The sequence below is a fragment of the Cuculus canorus genome, chromosome 6, assembly GCF_017976375.1.
Source record: "Cuculus canorus isolate bCucCan1 chromosome 6, bCucCan1.pri, whole genome shotgun sequence".
Classification (NCBI taxonomy): Eukaryota; Metazoa; Chordata; class Aves; order Cuculiformes; family Cuculidae; genus Cuculus; species Cuculus canorus.
The window spans coordinates 36,121,227-36,135,411 of record NC_071406.1 but is presented as its reverse complement, the minus strand read 5'-3'; the positions used below and the strand labels follow the sequence as shown (position 1 = coordinate 36,135,411).

Sequence of the window (14,185 nt, the reverse complement as noted above, 5' to 3'; positions counted from 1 at the left end):
GCAGTGAGTAAAGACGTGAGTGTAGCAAAAGCTGTTATTCAACTGTTGGAAGTACAGGAGAGGACACCAATTCTAACAATGTGTGTTTTACCTGTTCAAGAAAGAAACTGATCATCTTAATGAAGAACAACAAAAGAACATTAATTTTAATTAAGAATATGCTAATGAAATGTTGGCTAGGTTGACTGTTGGGAAGAGAGTGAATAGAATAAGTTCTGGCGTAGAAGATTAAGTCTGTCTGTACGCCGAGAAGACTTCAGAGGGATAACTGGTGATATGAGATAGCTTTCTTCATCAAAGAAAGGGGTTAGTCTGATATGGTAAAGTAGAATCGTAGAATCATTAGGGGTGGAAAAGAGCTCTAAGCTCATCCGTTCTGACTGTCAGCCCAACACTACCGTGCCTGCTAAACCAAGTCCCTGAGTGCCACATCTACATGTTTTTTTAACACCTCCAGGGATGAAGGACTCTACCACTGCCCTGGGCAGCTCGAGCCAATGCTTCACCACTCATTCAGTAGAGAAATACTGTAAGAGGTTTTAATTTCTTGCTCCCACAGCCACTTTTGCCAGCTCCAGTGCCGATCTGTACCTATGCTGTTTGAACTCAGTAAAAAGAAAAGTAGGTCAACGGTGTTATTAAAACACAAAGCTGAGAGAGCTGGAGCAGCTGGTCAGGTTCCAGTGCAAACCAGCGTGAGGTGTTTATGTGGGGGTGAAAGGCGCTGCTCAGCGTGGCTGCTTGGGCAGATTGGCCACGGGGGCAGATCCAGGCAGGAGCGAGGCGTGCTGGCCCTACACAAACAATTAAAACAGCTGTGTTTTTTTCCCCTCAGATGGGGTGTACTCTGATGGAGGTTCCATAAAGGTGAATTGTTTGTGATGGATGCTCACTGAGGTGTAGTGTTCATGTGGAGCCTTCTCTGCTGCTTGCTGAGAAAAGGACAAGGAGCACTGTGAACAGGGAGAGAGACTTCTGGGGCAGAACTCCAAATTCCACTTTTTCTTCCACTCCCTCACTTTTTCTTCCACTCCCTCACCTTTTTTTCTACAGTGAAAATTTGCAACTGTGTTGACTGTTCTGCCTGTTTCCTTTTAAATACGTTTGGTTTATTTTTACCTTTAATCTGAATTGCAGAATGACTTTTTTTGTGAGGTAGCTGAATAATAGGCAGGCATTCCTTAGTCAGGTTTCGGCTGCGGAGGACAGCCGAACACCTCAGCTCTCCAGCAGGCATTTGAGTGTCTGTAAGCAGCAGCTGTCCCCATAATAATGGGGCTGTGGCATCCAAAGTGTTGCGAGCGGAATGTCCCCAGCCAGATGGTGACACGCACTTTTAAAATTTGGAATCCTGGGGTTTGATGTTTAGTGGCGATCAGAACTTCCCTGTCAGTATTGGTAGCAGTGAAGGGACAGATCTCTGTTTGATGTTGTGTAGACTGATCTGTATGCACTAGGAAAAAGAGATTATGGAAACTGCTTTTCACGTGTCTTCTTGTTCCCTGGGGTTACTCGCAGTGTGTGATAGTCCTGATACTGCTCCTGGAAGATGAGCTTTTGTAATTATATTCCAGCTGCTGTAAATGCAGGATTTGTTGATGGATATTGAATGTGGCTTCCTTCTTACTAAATATTTTGTCACATTAGTACCAGAAGTACTTTATGTGGATTTTAATGGAATTACAAAGAAGAAATCAGAAAGCTTGCGTTCTGACATTAAATTGAGAACAATGTCTTGCTGTTGGAGTGGTAGTAAATCAGAGAGATAAGTGCTTACTCATAAATCACATTTAATGTTTTTCTTAATATGTGCTCTTTTCTATGGAGTATATTGGGGGAGATATACTTTACTGAAGAGGACAGCAAAGATTATACTGCTTTTTATAGTTGGTTTTTTTTTCAGTCAGAGGACAGTTTCTGGAGACTTTTTACTTATATGGTGGTTTGTGTTGTTTTTTTTTATTCACCTGTAGGTAGCCCCCAGTCTTTGCTTGTTTTGTGGTATAGTTATGTCTTGCTGTGGAACTGACAAGACAGAGAACTTGACATCTGTTGTTGTTGTCTTCGTATGAGTTAGGGATGGAAGACTCTTCCGATTGGTCTTGCTCCCAAGTCCGGACGAGAGATTTCCCAGGTAGCAGAGGAGCCAGCTCTTGCCGGGCTCTGGGTGACTCCTGTTCCCCTCGGCCAGCTGTCACACGTGCCTGGAGAAGGCTGCACATTTTGCTGCTGGATGATAGTTTGCGTGTCTGTGCATGTGGTGGTGTCAGCTCTCATCTTTACTCCCTCTCTGCTAGATAGTTAGTTTCGCTTTGCTGAAAGAAGGGTCTTGGAGGAAAATTGATATTGTAGGACTTATATGAATCACGCTTTTTGTGTGCTTTAGTGGTGGTTGTTTCAGAAAAGCTGGCAGTTCTCTCTCCTTCTCAGTGTTAGCTGTTTGAAAGTGTGAGGTGGCTTATATGAGGGGCTTTTTTCTGTCACAGATGGCCCATAATTACTGTGTTCAAGTGCATTAGGTATATTTGTCTCTTCTACTGCAGGCTTTATTAATTGTAGGAGCTGGCATGCCATAATACCTGTCTTTTACACTGCCAAACAGATGGTGTGGAATCTGTGTCCTAACAGAGTGTCCTTGGGCCGCCTGAACTGTTACTGGCTCCAGGCAGGAATAGGGAGAGAAACATCCTGGACAAAAAGTGTTCATCCTGTTGGACCTTCTGAGATGAAAAGGCTTTCTAAGTGAAACGTATACTAATATGCCTAAATTACCTGCTCCTTATTTTTTTAATCTTGGCCTTCATATGTGTTTAAGTTTACATAATAGGATTTTTCAAATGATTTCTGTGCATATTGATGGATAACTTTCTATTTGCTAGTAGAATATTAATTATATTACATTAATTCCAGAAAGTAACGTTGATGCTGTGTCCACACAGGGATATTTGCAATGAAGCTGTCAAGAGATAAGGTTTACGTGAAGCTGTGTAATAAATAGCGTATGGATCAGAAGTTCCAGTGTCTCTTGTGGCCCTACTTTTGCGGTGATTTGAGGTACAGAAGAATCCTGCATGGCACGTGAAATATTTTGTCCTTTTTTTCCAGGTGCTTGGGTAAGCCGAGGGCTGGGGATGGTGAAGGAAGCAGATGGTCAGTTTGTATGGACATACACCGCTCAACACTTGGGCTACTGGATAGCGGCTCCACTGCCAGGAACGAGAGGTAATGCGACAGCTGGCTTAGAAATGACCGAGTAACCAAAGTAACCCTGTGTCATAAGGCTGTCAGTTTGCTTTATTCAACAACAGAGCGAGGAAAGCAACATGCAGTTTCAACAGTTGTGTAACTTTGATTTGAATCCTCATAGCTTGCCTTTGGCCATGTAACCGTTCCCTAGAACTTCAGGTGCTGCAAGGGGAAAGCTCAGACTGTGTTTGAGCTTGGGTGTTTGTGCTATTGCCATCTTCTGGAAGGAGCCTGCAGGGGAACTGTGACCATGGAGCTCTCTAAACCAGCATAACTGCATCGCTTACGGCTGAGGATTAGGTATGACAGGAGGAAATGCAACAAGAAAATTAGTCTTGGGTAAAATGGTCCCAGGGGATTGTGTTTTATGGAGACTTGTTATGCGTTTTGCAAATTAATAGGAAGGGTTTCTTATCAAGAGAAATACACTGTCAAAATTTAAAAACAATAGCACTTTCCAACAAAAGCAGTAAATAAAAAATGTAGTTTGGGCGACTAATACCAGTGTAGTTTGACTGGAATTGAGCAGATGTCACGGTAAGGCTTTAGTACTTGAGATGAACCTTTGAAGGTTCAGTGTATTGTAACTATGGTTTGTACATTTTGTGGTTTGCTGAAGTAGAAAGGTGGAAAGGGAGGGATTAAAGTAGTGCTGTTGGAACACAGGATCACTGGAAAAGTACAGTTTAATAGCTACAGTTCTGCATATCAAGCAGAGTTATTTAGTTTTGAGAACTAATTCTTGTCTGGTTTTGTTTGACAATCTAGAATCCATCATTAGTGCAGTTTCCAAGGACATAACAACCTATCACACGGTGTTCCTTACGGCCATACTGGGAGGCACAGTTGTCATTATCATTGGATTCTTTGCTGTTCTTCTTTGTTATTGCAGGTAAGCAAAAAGAGAGGCTCTGGTAAGCTCAGCGTGAATGGAATTTAAGGTTAATAAAAGTCTTTTGAAGTTGAGACTTGTTTCCTTAGCTGAACTATAATGTGTAGCCTAATGGTTCTTCAGAAATATTACAGAACTTCGCTGTAAGTTTGTGACGTTGTGTTATGCTGTCACTTCTTAACCAAAATTTAATACTTGGCTCTTGTAGTCAACAGTCAGGTATTTCCTAGCATGCTCTACATGTCACCTTGCATCTCTTTTGTGTAGGGATAAATGTGGCCGGACGCAAAAGAAGGAAAAAAATACCACTAAGCTGGAGGTGATAAAAAAAGACCAGACAACATCAACAACTCACATCAATCACATGAATGCTGTCAAAGGTTCTTTAAAGTTGGATGATAAGTCACAGCTGTACACACCGAAGATTGCTTCATATAGCCCTCAAAGAAGGGTGTCTGTAGATACGGAAGATGGAAAATCACGAGACAATTTTAAAATCTATACCGAGGATGCTTCTTATCAGCCGTCCTGTCAGACCAGTCAGTCCAGGAATTCAGCCCATACGTTGGAGCCAGCTGCTGCAGTCAGGCATTTACCACAGCCGAAGCTCAGCAACAGTACGATTTCCCAGGCTCCTAGGGACACTCCGGACCAAACCAGATACCTTTCACTGAAAGAGGACATGTATGGGCTTTCTCATATCCCTGAACATCTAATGCATATTTATAATCAGCCTATTGCTATTCTTCAAACCTCTGACCTTTTCCACTCCCCAGAACAATTGCATCCTGCTAAATCGGCCACTTTGCCAAGGAAAGGGCAGTTAGTATACAGCCCCATGATGGAACCCATGAATCGTGACAGCTACATGCAGACACTACCGAAAATGCCAGCGCACTCTCACCCACAACCTTCTGCCTGCAGGGATGAAAACGGTACATTAGACAGCGAAGAGGGCTTGCCGGCTCAAGCATCAAACTGGAGCCGATACACTAACAGCTTACTGGAGTCTATCTCTGTTCCTGGGACGCTGAACGAAGCAGTGGTAATGACTCCGTTCTCATCTGAACTTCAAGGTATTTCAGAACAAACGTTATTGGAACTCTCGAAAGGAAAACCATCTCCGCACCCTCGAGCATGGTTTGTGTCCCTGGATGGAAAGCCGATTGCCCAAGTGAGGCATTCTTTCATAGATCTGAAAAAGGGCAGAAAAACAGAGAGTAATGATACCAGTCTGGACTCTGGTGTGGACATGAATGAGCATCATCCTAGTAGGAAACTGGAAAGAGAGAAAACTTTCATAAAAAATATGCCGCATTCTAAGATCCTGTACTTGGAAGATCTGGATCTGAGCAGCAGTGAAAGTGGGACCACTGTCTGCACTCCAGAGGACCAGGCTGTGCGGCACATTCTGGATGGAGGGAGCGGACCAGTCGCAGAACAGCATGATGAAGAAAGCCTAAGAAGAAAAACTGTGTCAGGAAGTCATGAATCTGGTATCCCTTCTGCTAAAAAAAGGGATAGACCATCTATCACGAAAAGAGATAGCAAAACCAATATCTGGAAGAAAAGAGAGGAGAGGCCGCTTATTCCTATAAATTAAAACACAATGTGCTCTGTGTTGTTGCTCTCCCTGCTGGTTATTCACCTCTTGGCTGCTTCTGTAATTCTGCAGTGTTGGGTTTACATGGGAATTACATGGAAAATGCTGTTTTCTCGTATCCAGACAAGTTACATTTTTTTGATACACAGATCGAGTTAACTATACTTCAGCTGGGCAATCGATATTCAATGTGAAACGGGGAAATGCTAATATGAAAATTTTCCAGTACCTAATTTTGCTGACAGTACAGGGAAGGCCCACGTTTTAATTAGCCTGTTGTTCTTGGACACACCCCTGGGGATGCATGGTGAGAAATGTAGGCATGTGTGTTAATTTTTTGTACCTGTTGCTGATGCATTGTTAGACCAGCTGAAGCCCATCCTCAGCCCGGTTCCTAATCAGTGTGACTGTCTGTACAGGATTTTATATGTGAACTTTTCTAGGGACCTGTTGCTATTCCTTTGTACAATGTGAAACGTTTCAGCAGTTTGTCCAACCACACCAGCAGATGAGCTCTCCTGGGTTTGTCCGTGGAGCTCTACGGCGTTGCTGCCCTCCCCATGTGCCCATCCGTGTGCAGAAAGTTGCCACTACGTATAGTGGTGGCAGACGGGGATGTGTACAAGCTTGGTGGCCACTGCAGTTTGTGGTCCCTGCTGTCCTAAGATGTTGCCCATCTGTTTTGTTTTCGTCTGCTTTGTTACGAACTGTGGATGTTGAAGACTGGCATCTGCTATGAAGTGTCCATATCCAGCAGGAAAGGACTGGTTCCGGTAGCATTCAGAGCTGCTGCTGCTGATCCCAGCGTCTTGTTTTGGCTTCACTGTTGGTTAATGTCTTCTCTCCTGCATGCTGTTGGACCAGTGGAGCTCTACAACGTTGTCTTGAGTCCTTGCAGATCTACAAGTTCGTTTGGCCCAGAGTGAAATAGCATGCAGGTTTAGAGAAATCACACCTTTGAAATAGGTTCCTTTAGCAGGAAAGTTCAGCACTGTTGCTTTTTATTTTATGTTTAGAGAGATCGTCGGAGGTTTACGTGCCTACATTTTGCCAGTCTGAGCTTCTTTTGTCTATGTTGTGCATTGCAGGGCGGTTAAACAGGCTTTAAAAGTTAGGGGGATTCATGAGCATGAGAGCAGATCGCAAAATTTGGTCTATAATGCAATATAAATACTACTTATGACTCATCTTAGAGTGAAAGTTACCAAAAGTCATGAATGCATGAAATGTAACTAAGATATGTACAGAGGAAGGAAAAGGCCATCAGAATATTCTTTATTTTTAATGTTCATCTTGTCAAAGCGATCGTTTCAACTTTGGCTAACAGAAAAGTAGATGCATCCCTTAATGTGCTTCATAGAATGTCTTTCTGTGGCTTTGAAGCTGTTTCCCTGATTAAATAAGTTGCAGCAATTTGGCTTTGGCAGTTTGATTATAAATCGTCCTAAAAAAGCTTTATAAATATTTCCCTTAGAGCTCAGTTCTGGTCCTGCACCAAGACCCAAACACACAATGCCTGTGTCTGAGTTGTGGGTTGTCTGTCCCGTAGTACACTCGACAGTTGGGAAATACCTTGTGCAGCTGGGCTTCTGGGAATATTTACTCAGGAAACGTTACTGTGAAATATGTCTGTTATGTTAGGATTGTTAGTTGTCTGGTCCTGCTTCTAGAAGAACATGTAAGGTTACCAGAGTGGCACTAGCAACGCATCAGTCGAGCTTCTTCTGGTGTGCGGTGGCTTCGCGAACAATGTACGATGTTCCTGTGAAGCTCAGAAATGCGGAAGTGCAAAATGAGCTTAAGAGAGATGTGCAAATAAGTCTATAATTGGAATTGGCCAAAAGAATGTGGTTTGATTGCAAGATTCATCTGCTTCAGAGGTGAAGGTGGCTTGCTGTCTTAACACATCTTGGGTACTTCTTTTAGGTAAATATTTTCCTGCATTTTTCCGTCTGCAGTTCTGCTGGATTTTATGTCTGGCTAACTCCCCAGCCCCACATACTGATGTTCACATCCCGTGCTTTGTTATTTACATCGGTAGGAAATTACTTATATATTTTGAGTGTAGATAGACATTTCTTCTGAAAGCTGCTTTGACTGTTGAGGTTTCATTTTGCCCTGCTCTTAGAGATGCATCGGCTTCATGTTCCAGCTGTGTGTTGGAGTTTACGCACAGGAAGCCTGTATTACCTGTTAGCAACTGGAATCCTTTTGGGTTTAGGCCATTAAAAGAAGGAATTTATTACACTGAGTTCTAAAAATTTTAATTCCAGAGATAACCGTACGTGATGTGTAGTGTGGAAAATGTTGTTATCATTAAATTTATCTTTGTGGTCAAAATAATTCTTTTCTTTATTTCTGTGTGAGTTCAATACATGAATTTGTAGGAATCACTGAATTATTGAAGTTTTTTTTCTGCGAGCTTACTATTGCAGTGCTCACAGAGAGCTAAAATGCCAGCGCTCAGACTCGGTCTGTACAAGAAGTAGCAGGGATTGGTGGGACACTCTGCTTAGGAAGGCCAGGGGGGCACCCAGAGGTTTTGACTTATCAGAGTCTGGAGGGTGATTACCTTGAGAACCAAAAGTGGGTCATGCCTAAAGCACCTTTAAAGTGAGCCCCCTCCAGGAGAGGGGAGTGAGGGGGAAGATAGGAAAGGACATGGATTCTTTCTGATGCTCGTTTAATCGGTTCTTTTTGCAGAACACAAAAGTTTGCATCGATTATATCTCAGTTCTTCACAGGACACTTTCTGAGCTGTCAGCTCCTGCAGAAACCCCACCTGCACATATGGGCAGTTTTAAGGGAAAGGCATTAGGTGAATACAGAACACTCGAGACCAGATTTTGTCATGTACCTAAGGTGGAAGGCGGTGAGTAAGCTTCAGGACAGCTTCCCACCTCCTGTGGCTGCGATACCTGATGCTGGGATTCTTCTTGCAGAGGGCACACCAGCTCCAGGCCTTACCGGGTTTTGGTAAGGGGTTCGGTGGAGTTAGCAAGGCTTGTTTCTGCAGATCAATCCAGTTGGCTTAGGTCAGTAGTTTGATGTACTGTAAATGAAGAGAAGTGATCAGGCTCTGTCATGCAGGTGTAAGGACATTAGTCTGGCTGTTACGTAGAAAAGGTAGGTATTTTCAGACTGTGAGCAAACATCACGTATTCTAGATTTTTTTTTTCTTTAAGGGAGGGGAAAAACACTTTAAAATTCATTGTGATTAATAGGAACAATCTTTATAGTACTGTCAGAAAATAGAAGAACTCTGGTATCTTACAAACCTGAAAGCACAACTGATGCAATGACGAGGGACATCAGTTACCAAGGTAGAGCTAGAGATTATGAACAAAAAGTAATTCTGGGTGTAGGATTGGAAATGTTTAGTTGTCTGCTTTGTTTTGATGCAGTAATTTGTACCAAAGAGGATGAAACGAAAGGGCACCGGTCTAAAAGGGAAACAGGTTAACGATATTGCTGATCTAACACTGTGCAGATGGAAAGGCGGTACGCGATGTCTCATGTCTTGTACTGCATATTAAGAAAATTTCATATAAAGAAGATAAATTAGCCTGCCGAAGTGCCTTTCCCTTTCATCAGACTTATTTGATCAGTGGGCTGCCTGACTATCTGAAAAGCACATTTTGGTTTTTTTCTGTTAGCCAAAAAACCCCTCAATTCATACTTAAAATTATGTAGCTTTTATAGTATTTTCAGAGGCAGATGTAGTGTTCTTTTACATTGGGATACTGACTCCTGCATGTTAATGATGAAGATAATTGTTGTAAATGCTGGGCTTTTTGTATTTTATGTTCGAAAAGAAGTTTGAAAAAAATATATCTTTAGCAATCTGAACAGTAGAATCTTTTAAAAATGCATACGTGAGATCTGATTTAATTTCATAAATCATGAGTAAGCATCTCAAAGTCACTGGATTTACAGGTTTGAAACTGACTGATATTCTAACTTCAATAAAGAAATTAATATATGTTTATAGATGAAAACAATTATAATGATAAGAATCCCTTTTTCAGCTGCTGACCTTCCTTGCCAGTGGAAGCAGAAAGGGTATGGAGATAGGTACGTAATTCTTATTTTCTAAAACCATTTTTATCTCAACCAGGATCCCAGCCTGCCTTATGTGATCCAAGCTTCTGCTTTTCAGCTTTTTTTTTTATTTAGTGGAATTAAGCAAACACAGTGCGATGCCTACAAAGTAAAAAACGAGCATTCTTTTATAGTCGTTTTCACTAATTTGTGCCACACTTCCAACAGTAGGCAGCCACATTTGTGTTAAAGAATTTGTGAAAGGCGGTTTAAATTACTTGAATCTGGGCTCTGTTTTCTTTTAAAAGCAGTATTTGATATGTTCTGATTACAAAAATTAAAAAAAAAGGCTTCTTTTTTTTTTTAAGACTAGCGGGGGAAAACTGTGTCATTATTTTTGGTATTAGTGCTCTCAGCTTGAAAATTATTTTCCCAAATAAATTTTTTCCATCAGTTTAAGACTTACTGAACATTCCTATGTCCCGCTGCCCAAACATTCTGGTACTGTAATCCCAGGTAACCGGTTGGGTTCCTGTGCAGCACTTGTTGTGCTCTGTTAGCACGGTGATGTTCTTACACCTTCTTACTGCATAGAAAGGCACTTCGAGCGCTCATTAGAGCACAGAGTTGATGAAAGCCCGGCTCTGAGGTGCTAAAATGTCAGTGAGCTGAGGGCACTGCCTATGCCCACCACCCTGGAGCCTCGCGTTCAACAAACGCTTCATTACCTTGGCAATCGTTTTCCACAACACCCCAGTGTGTATATTGTTCGTGTAAAACGTTGTTGATATTCGGCATCCTGGGTTTAAGTATTTCTACCTTTTTATATTTTGTAGGAGGTGTCTTTTCACCTCTGCATTTACTACGGTATCAGTGTATCTGTTGCTGGAAATGTAACTGAGATTTGTAAAACGGTACAGCTTATGCAATATAATAAAAGGTTTAAAAAGTCATCAGTGCTGTAGCAATTAGTTGAGCGCCTTTGGACTCGTGTGTTGTTCAGGAACATACCTCTCCCACTTTAGACTTCTTCACCAACTGTCACTAAAAATGGGTATTTCTGGGATGTTATCGTCCTTAAGTTCACCAGTTCCAATTCAGTCCATTCCTCAGCCCATTTCTACTGAAGAAACTCTTCTATATCCACATGACATCTGATGTGGTTTGTGTGGTTGAGGTTACCCCTTGTGTAAGTTGATTTTGTTGCAATTTGAAAGGGGTGCCAGGAGAAGAATAGTGTGTCAGGTTTTGTTCTTCTGCCTAACCCCCCTGCTCTCCATTCTTTCATTTAGACACATCCAGTGACATTGTTTCTGTGTGCCTAAGACTTCACTTCAGTGTAAGAATCGGGTATCTGGGTTATCAGCTGATCTGTACATGCAAATAATTATATCAAAATTGACTGAGGTTCAGCTTGTTCTGCGTCATCATAGAAAACACAGAATCTGAACTGTACAGGTTACTCATTTAAATAAGAGTTAAAGTATACATGAGTAGATTGTATTGTTTTATTTATTCTAAATAAGTTGTTAGACAGGCTGTCACGTTCTGATTTCTATTAAAACATAAGGAAAAATAATTGGATGAAGACAAGTTGCAAATATAGTTAAGCTGTAAAAAATTGTACCCATTTTTCTTAGATTCTCAGAACAGAACTTCAAAAATGACAAGTTATTGCACACCTCAACAGCTGTTGATTGAAATAAGAGTATGTCTCGTGCAGTTGGGCTTTATATTTACATTTATTGCAGATTTAAATGCTGTTACACTTCCTGAGCAGCTAGACCTTAAAGAAAACTAAAGTTTTACTAAAGTAAAATTTAGATGTATTTATTATATTACCATTTGGGAAATAACTGTTAGACTTGGGAGTTGTTCGCCATCTGTGCGTGATTGCGAATGGCTCAGTGGGTGGTTCCTGTATGCTGTCGGCAGGCTCAGATCCTCTTTTGAGCATTGGCTGTCCGGAAGCCGTAGTAGATATCACAGAACGCAACCAGTGCTACAAATAGATTCTTTTCCATCTCGCTTTTACTATTGTGCATTCAAAAATAGCACCTTTAATATGATTTCTTTCAGGAATAACAAAAATGAGTCTGGCTTTACTTATTAAACCTCTCAATAAGAACAATTACCTAACTGGCCTTTAAAGAATTTAAAAGCTTTCTGCATTTTACATTGATTTGAATAATTTACTTAATTGAAGGTTAAAAACTTGCAAAGAAGAAATGGCAATGGTTTTACAAGTATTTGACTATTTTCTGAAATATATCTACAGCAGACAAATCGGTTCCTCTGTTTATTTGAAAAGATTTAATACAAACATTTGTCACAGCTTTGGGTTGATATTCGTAGCACTTATTGTTCACGACCTCTCATTCACTTACTGATTGGCTTCTTGGTCTCTAAGAAATGCCACGCGTGGAGGAGAGAAGTGAGAACTTAGCTCTGTTATCTGAAACGAGGCAATCATGAGCTGCTGTGCAGTGGGATTCCTTCCAATAATAAATTTAAGCTCAGATGATTGCGTTCGGGTGCTGGTTCTTGTTAGGAGCCTCTGCTGATGGCTGAGGTGCCCCACATCCCTATTGCCAGGTTTTGAGGACTGGCTTACTGCGCAAAGTCAGCTTTCTGGGATATCTTAGAGTGGAGGAATTATTACACCACCTTTTTGTGAAAGTAACTGCTTGTCTATATTGCCACCATTGAACTGATATTGGCTTTCCAAAGCAATGGGAATGTCATCCTTCCAGGGGTACTGGGCTTCCTGGAAAGTGCTGTTTCCAAAGGGTATGGTGAGGAATCTGTACTGTGCCTGGAAAAATCACTTGGATTTCTTCTGCTGTTCAGAGCAGATTCTCCAAAAAGGAGTTTGCCAAAAAAAAAAAAAAAAAAAAAAAAAAAAATCTTAAAATCAAATCCTTTCGGGAACCGGGCACATCTTTGCTAGGAAGTGTTTGAAACTGTTCGAGAACTTTCTGCTTCATGTCTACATGGTATTTGCTTGAGAAATAATTCCTTCCCAGATCCACTCATTTCTAATTCCCGGCAACAAACAAAACCCAGCAACTTCAGAGGAATGGCAGCTAAAGCTGAATTCTTTGGAATGGTAAGTTGTCCATTGGCTGGAGTTTCTCTATAGTGGTATCTTAAATTATGGAATGGGCCAAATAGTCTGTGACCTGAGCTGCTGTGGAATCCATCCCTGTGATCTGATCGTGCTGTGACAGACACCCCCCCTCCAAGAGAGAGCTATAACAAAGCTGTTATAGGGCGTTCATTGAGCCTCAACTCCTGTGTATTGAGAGCCACTGGATTCCACACAATAATTTCTACATCAATTTCTCTGAATAAAAGCTTCATTTTTTTTCAAAAGGGTTTCATGACCCTTTGAAACCCAAGCACAGAATCTGTAACTTCAATATTGCGATCTTTTGCAAAGCTTCCTTAGTTTTTAGGTAATTACGTGGAATCACATTTGGTTTTATCTTGGATTATAGGTTCTGAATCTAATCCTGCAGTCTGTTCTGGCTAGTAACTGATGTTCTTGTAGTTCTTAATTAGAAGCGATAAATGTTTGAATAAATATCTCAGTTGTTCTTTTCAGTAGTTTTTTCTTCTTTGTCTTTCTCTCTCTCTTTTCTTTTTTTTCTTTTATTAAAAGCCTAAGGTAAGGATGAAGCCTGATGAGCCGATGATGGAGATGGTTTTATGTGATGTAGAAGAATGATGACCATATCATTATCTGTATCATAAAGAGATGTTTGTAGTCTATGGTTACAGAAATACCTTCAGGCTTTGCTGCAGACACTGCCAGTTCATTCCTGAGATGACCCTGGAACTTGAACCTGAACTCCTCTCCAGAACCTTTTAAAATGCTGATCTCTCATGCATGCGGTGCCTACATCAGGTGGTACCGTTCCAATGAGAGTCTTTATGACTCTCCAATGAGAGTGCTGACGTGGCAGGTAAAAAGATCAGCAAAAAAGCCCTTGTTTCTCTCTGTATCATCTGTTTCACTTCTGAACAACACAGCTGTAAATTCAGTTTTGATCATCATATTTGTTATGCCAAATACTTATGAGCAAAAAACTGATAGCATTTTTTAAACTATTTTTAACCGTGGGATATTTCCACTATAAAAATTTAAGATACTCTTTAAGTATTTCTGCTACGAGATTCTAAACTGCCTGAAGACAATTACTTAGTTTTCTAGGGATATTTAATTGCAGCTGTGTTAAGATGAATTGTTGCCTTCTTGGAGGTATTAATTCCTGAATGTTCTTAATAAAAATATTTTTATTGCTCTTTCTTCACATATTGGTAAAGAAAATCTTAAAGGAATATTTCATACTTGTCATAATAGATAGTACAGAAAAAGACAAGCACCTTCCTTCGCCTGA

General features: G+C 41.0%; 1 protein-coding gene across 2 annotated transcripts in view; it reads left to right on the top strand.

Moving 5' to 3' along the window:
* FAM171B (family with sequence similarity 171 member B) overlaps positions 1-10,733 on the top strand; it is a 34,640-nt gene extending 23,907 nt beyond the window's left edge. For both annotated transcript variants that reach the window (XM_054070209.1, XM_054070207.1), the window contains exons 6-8: positions 3,106-3,222; positions 4,015-4,138; positions 4,406-10,733. In XM_054070209.1, the coding sequence (XP_053926184.1) occupies positions 3,106-3,222; positions 4,015-4,138; positions 4,406-5,741 (1,577 nt within the window). In that variant the 3' untranslated portion in view covers positions 5,742-10,733. The remainder of the gene's footprint in view (positions 1-3,105; positions 3,223-4,014; positions 4,139-4,405) is intronic.
* Positions 10,734-14,185: the final 3,452 nt, after the last annotated feature.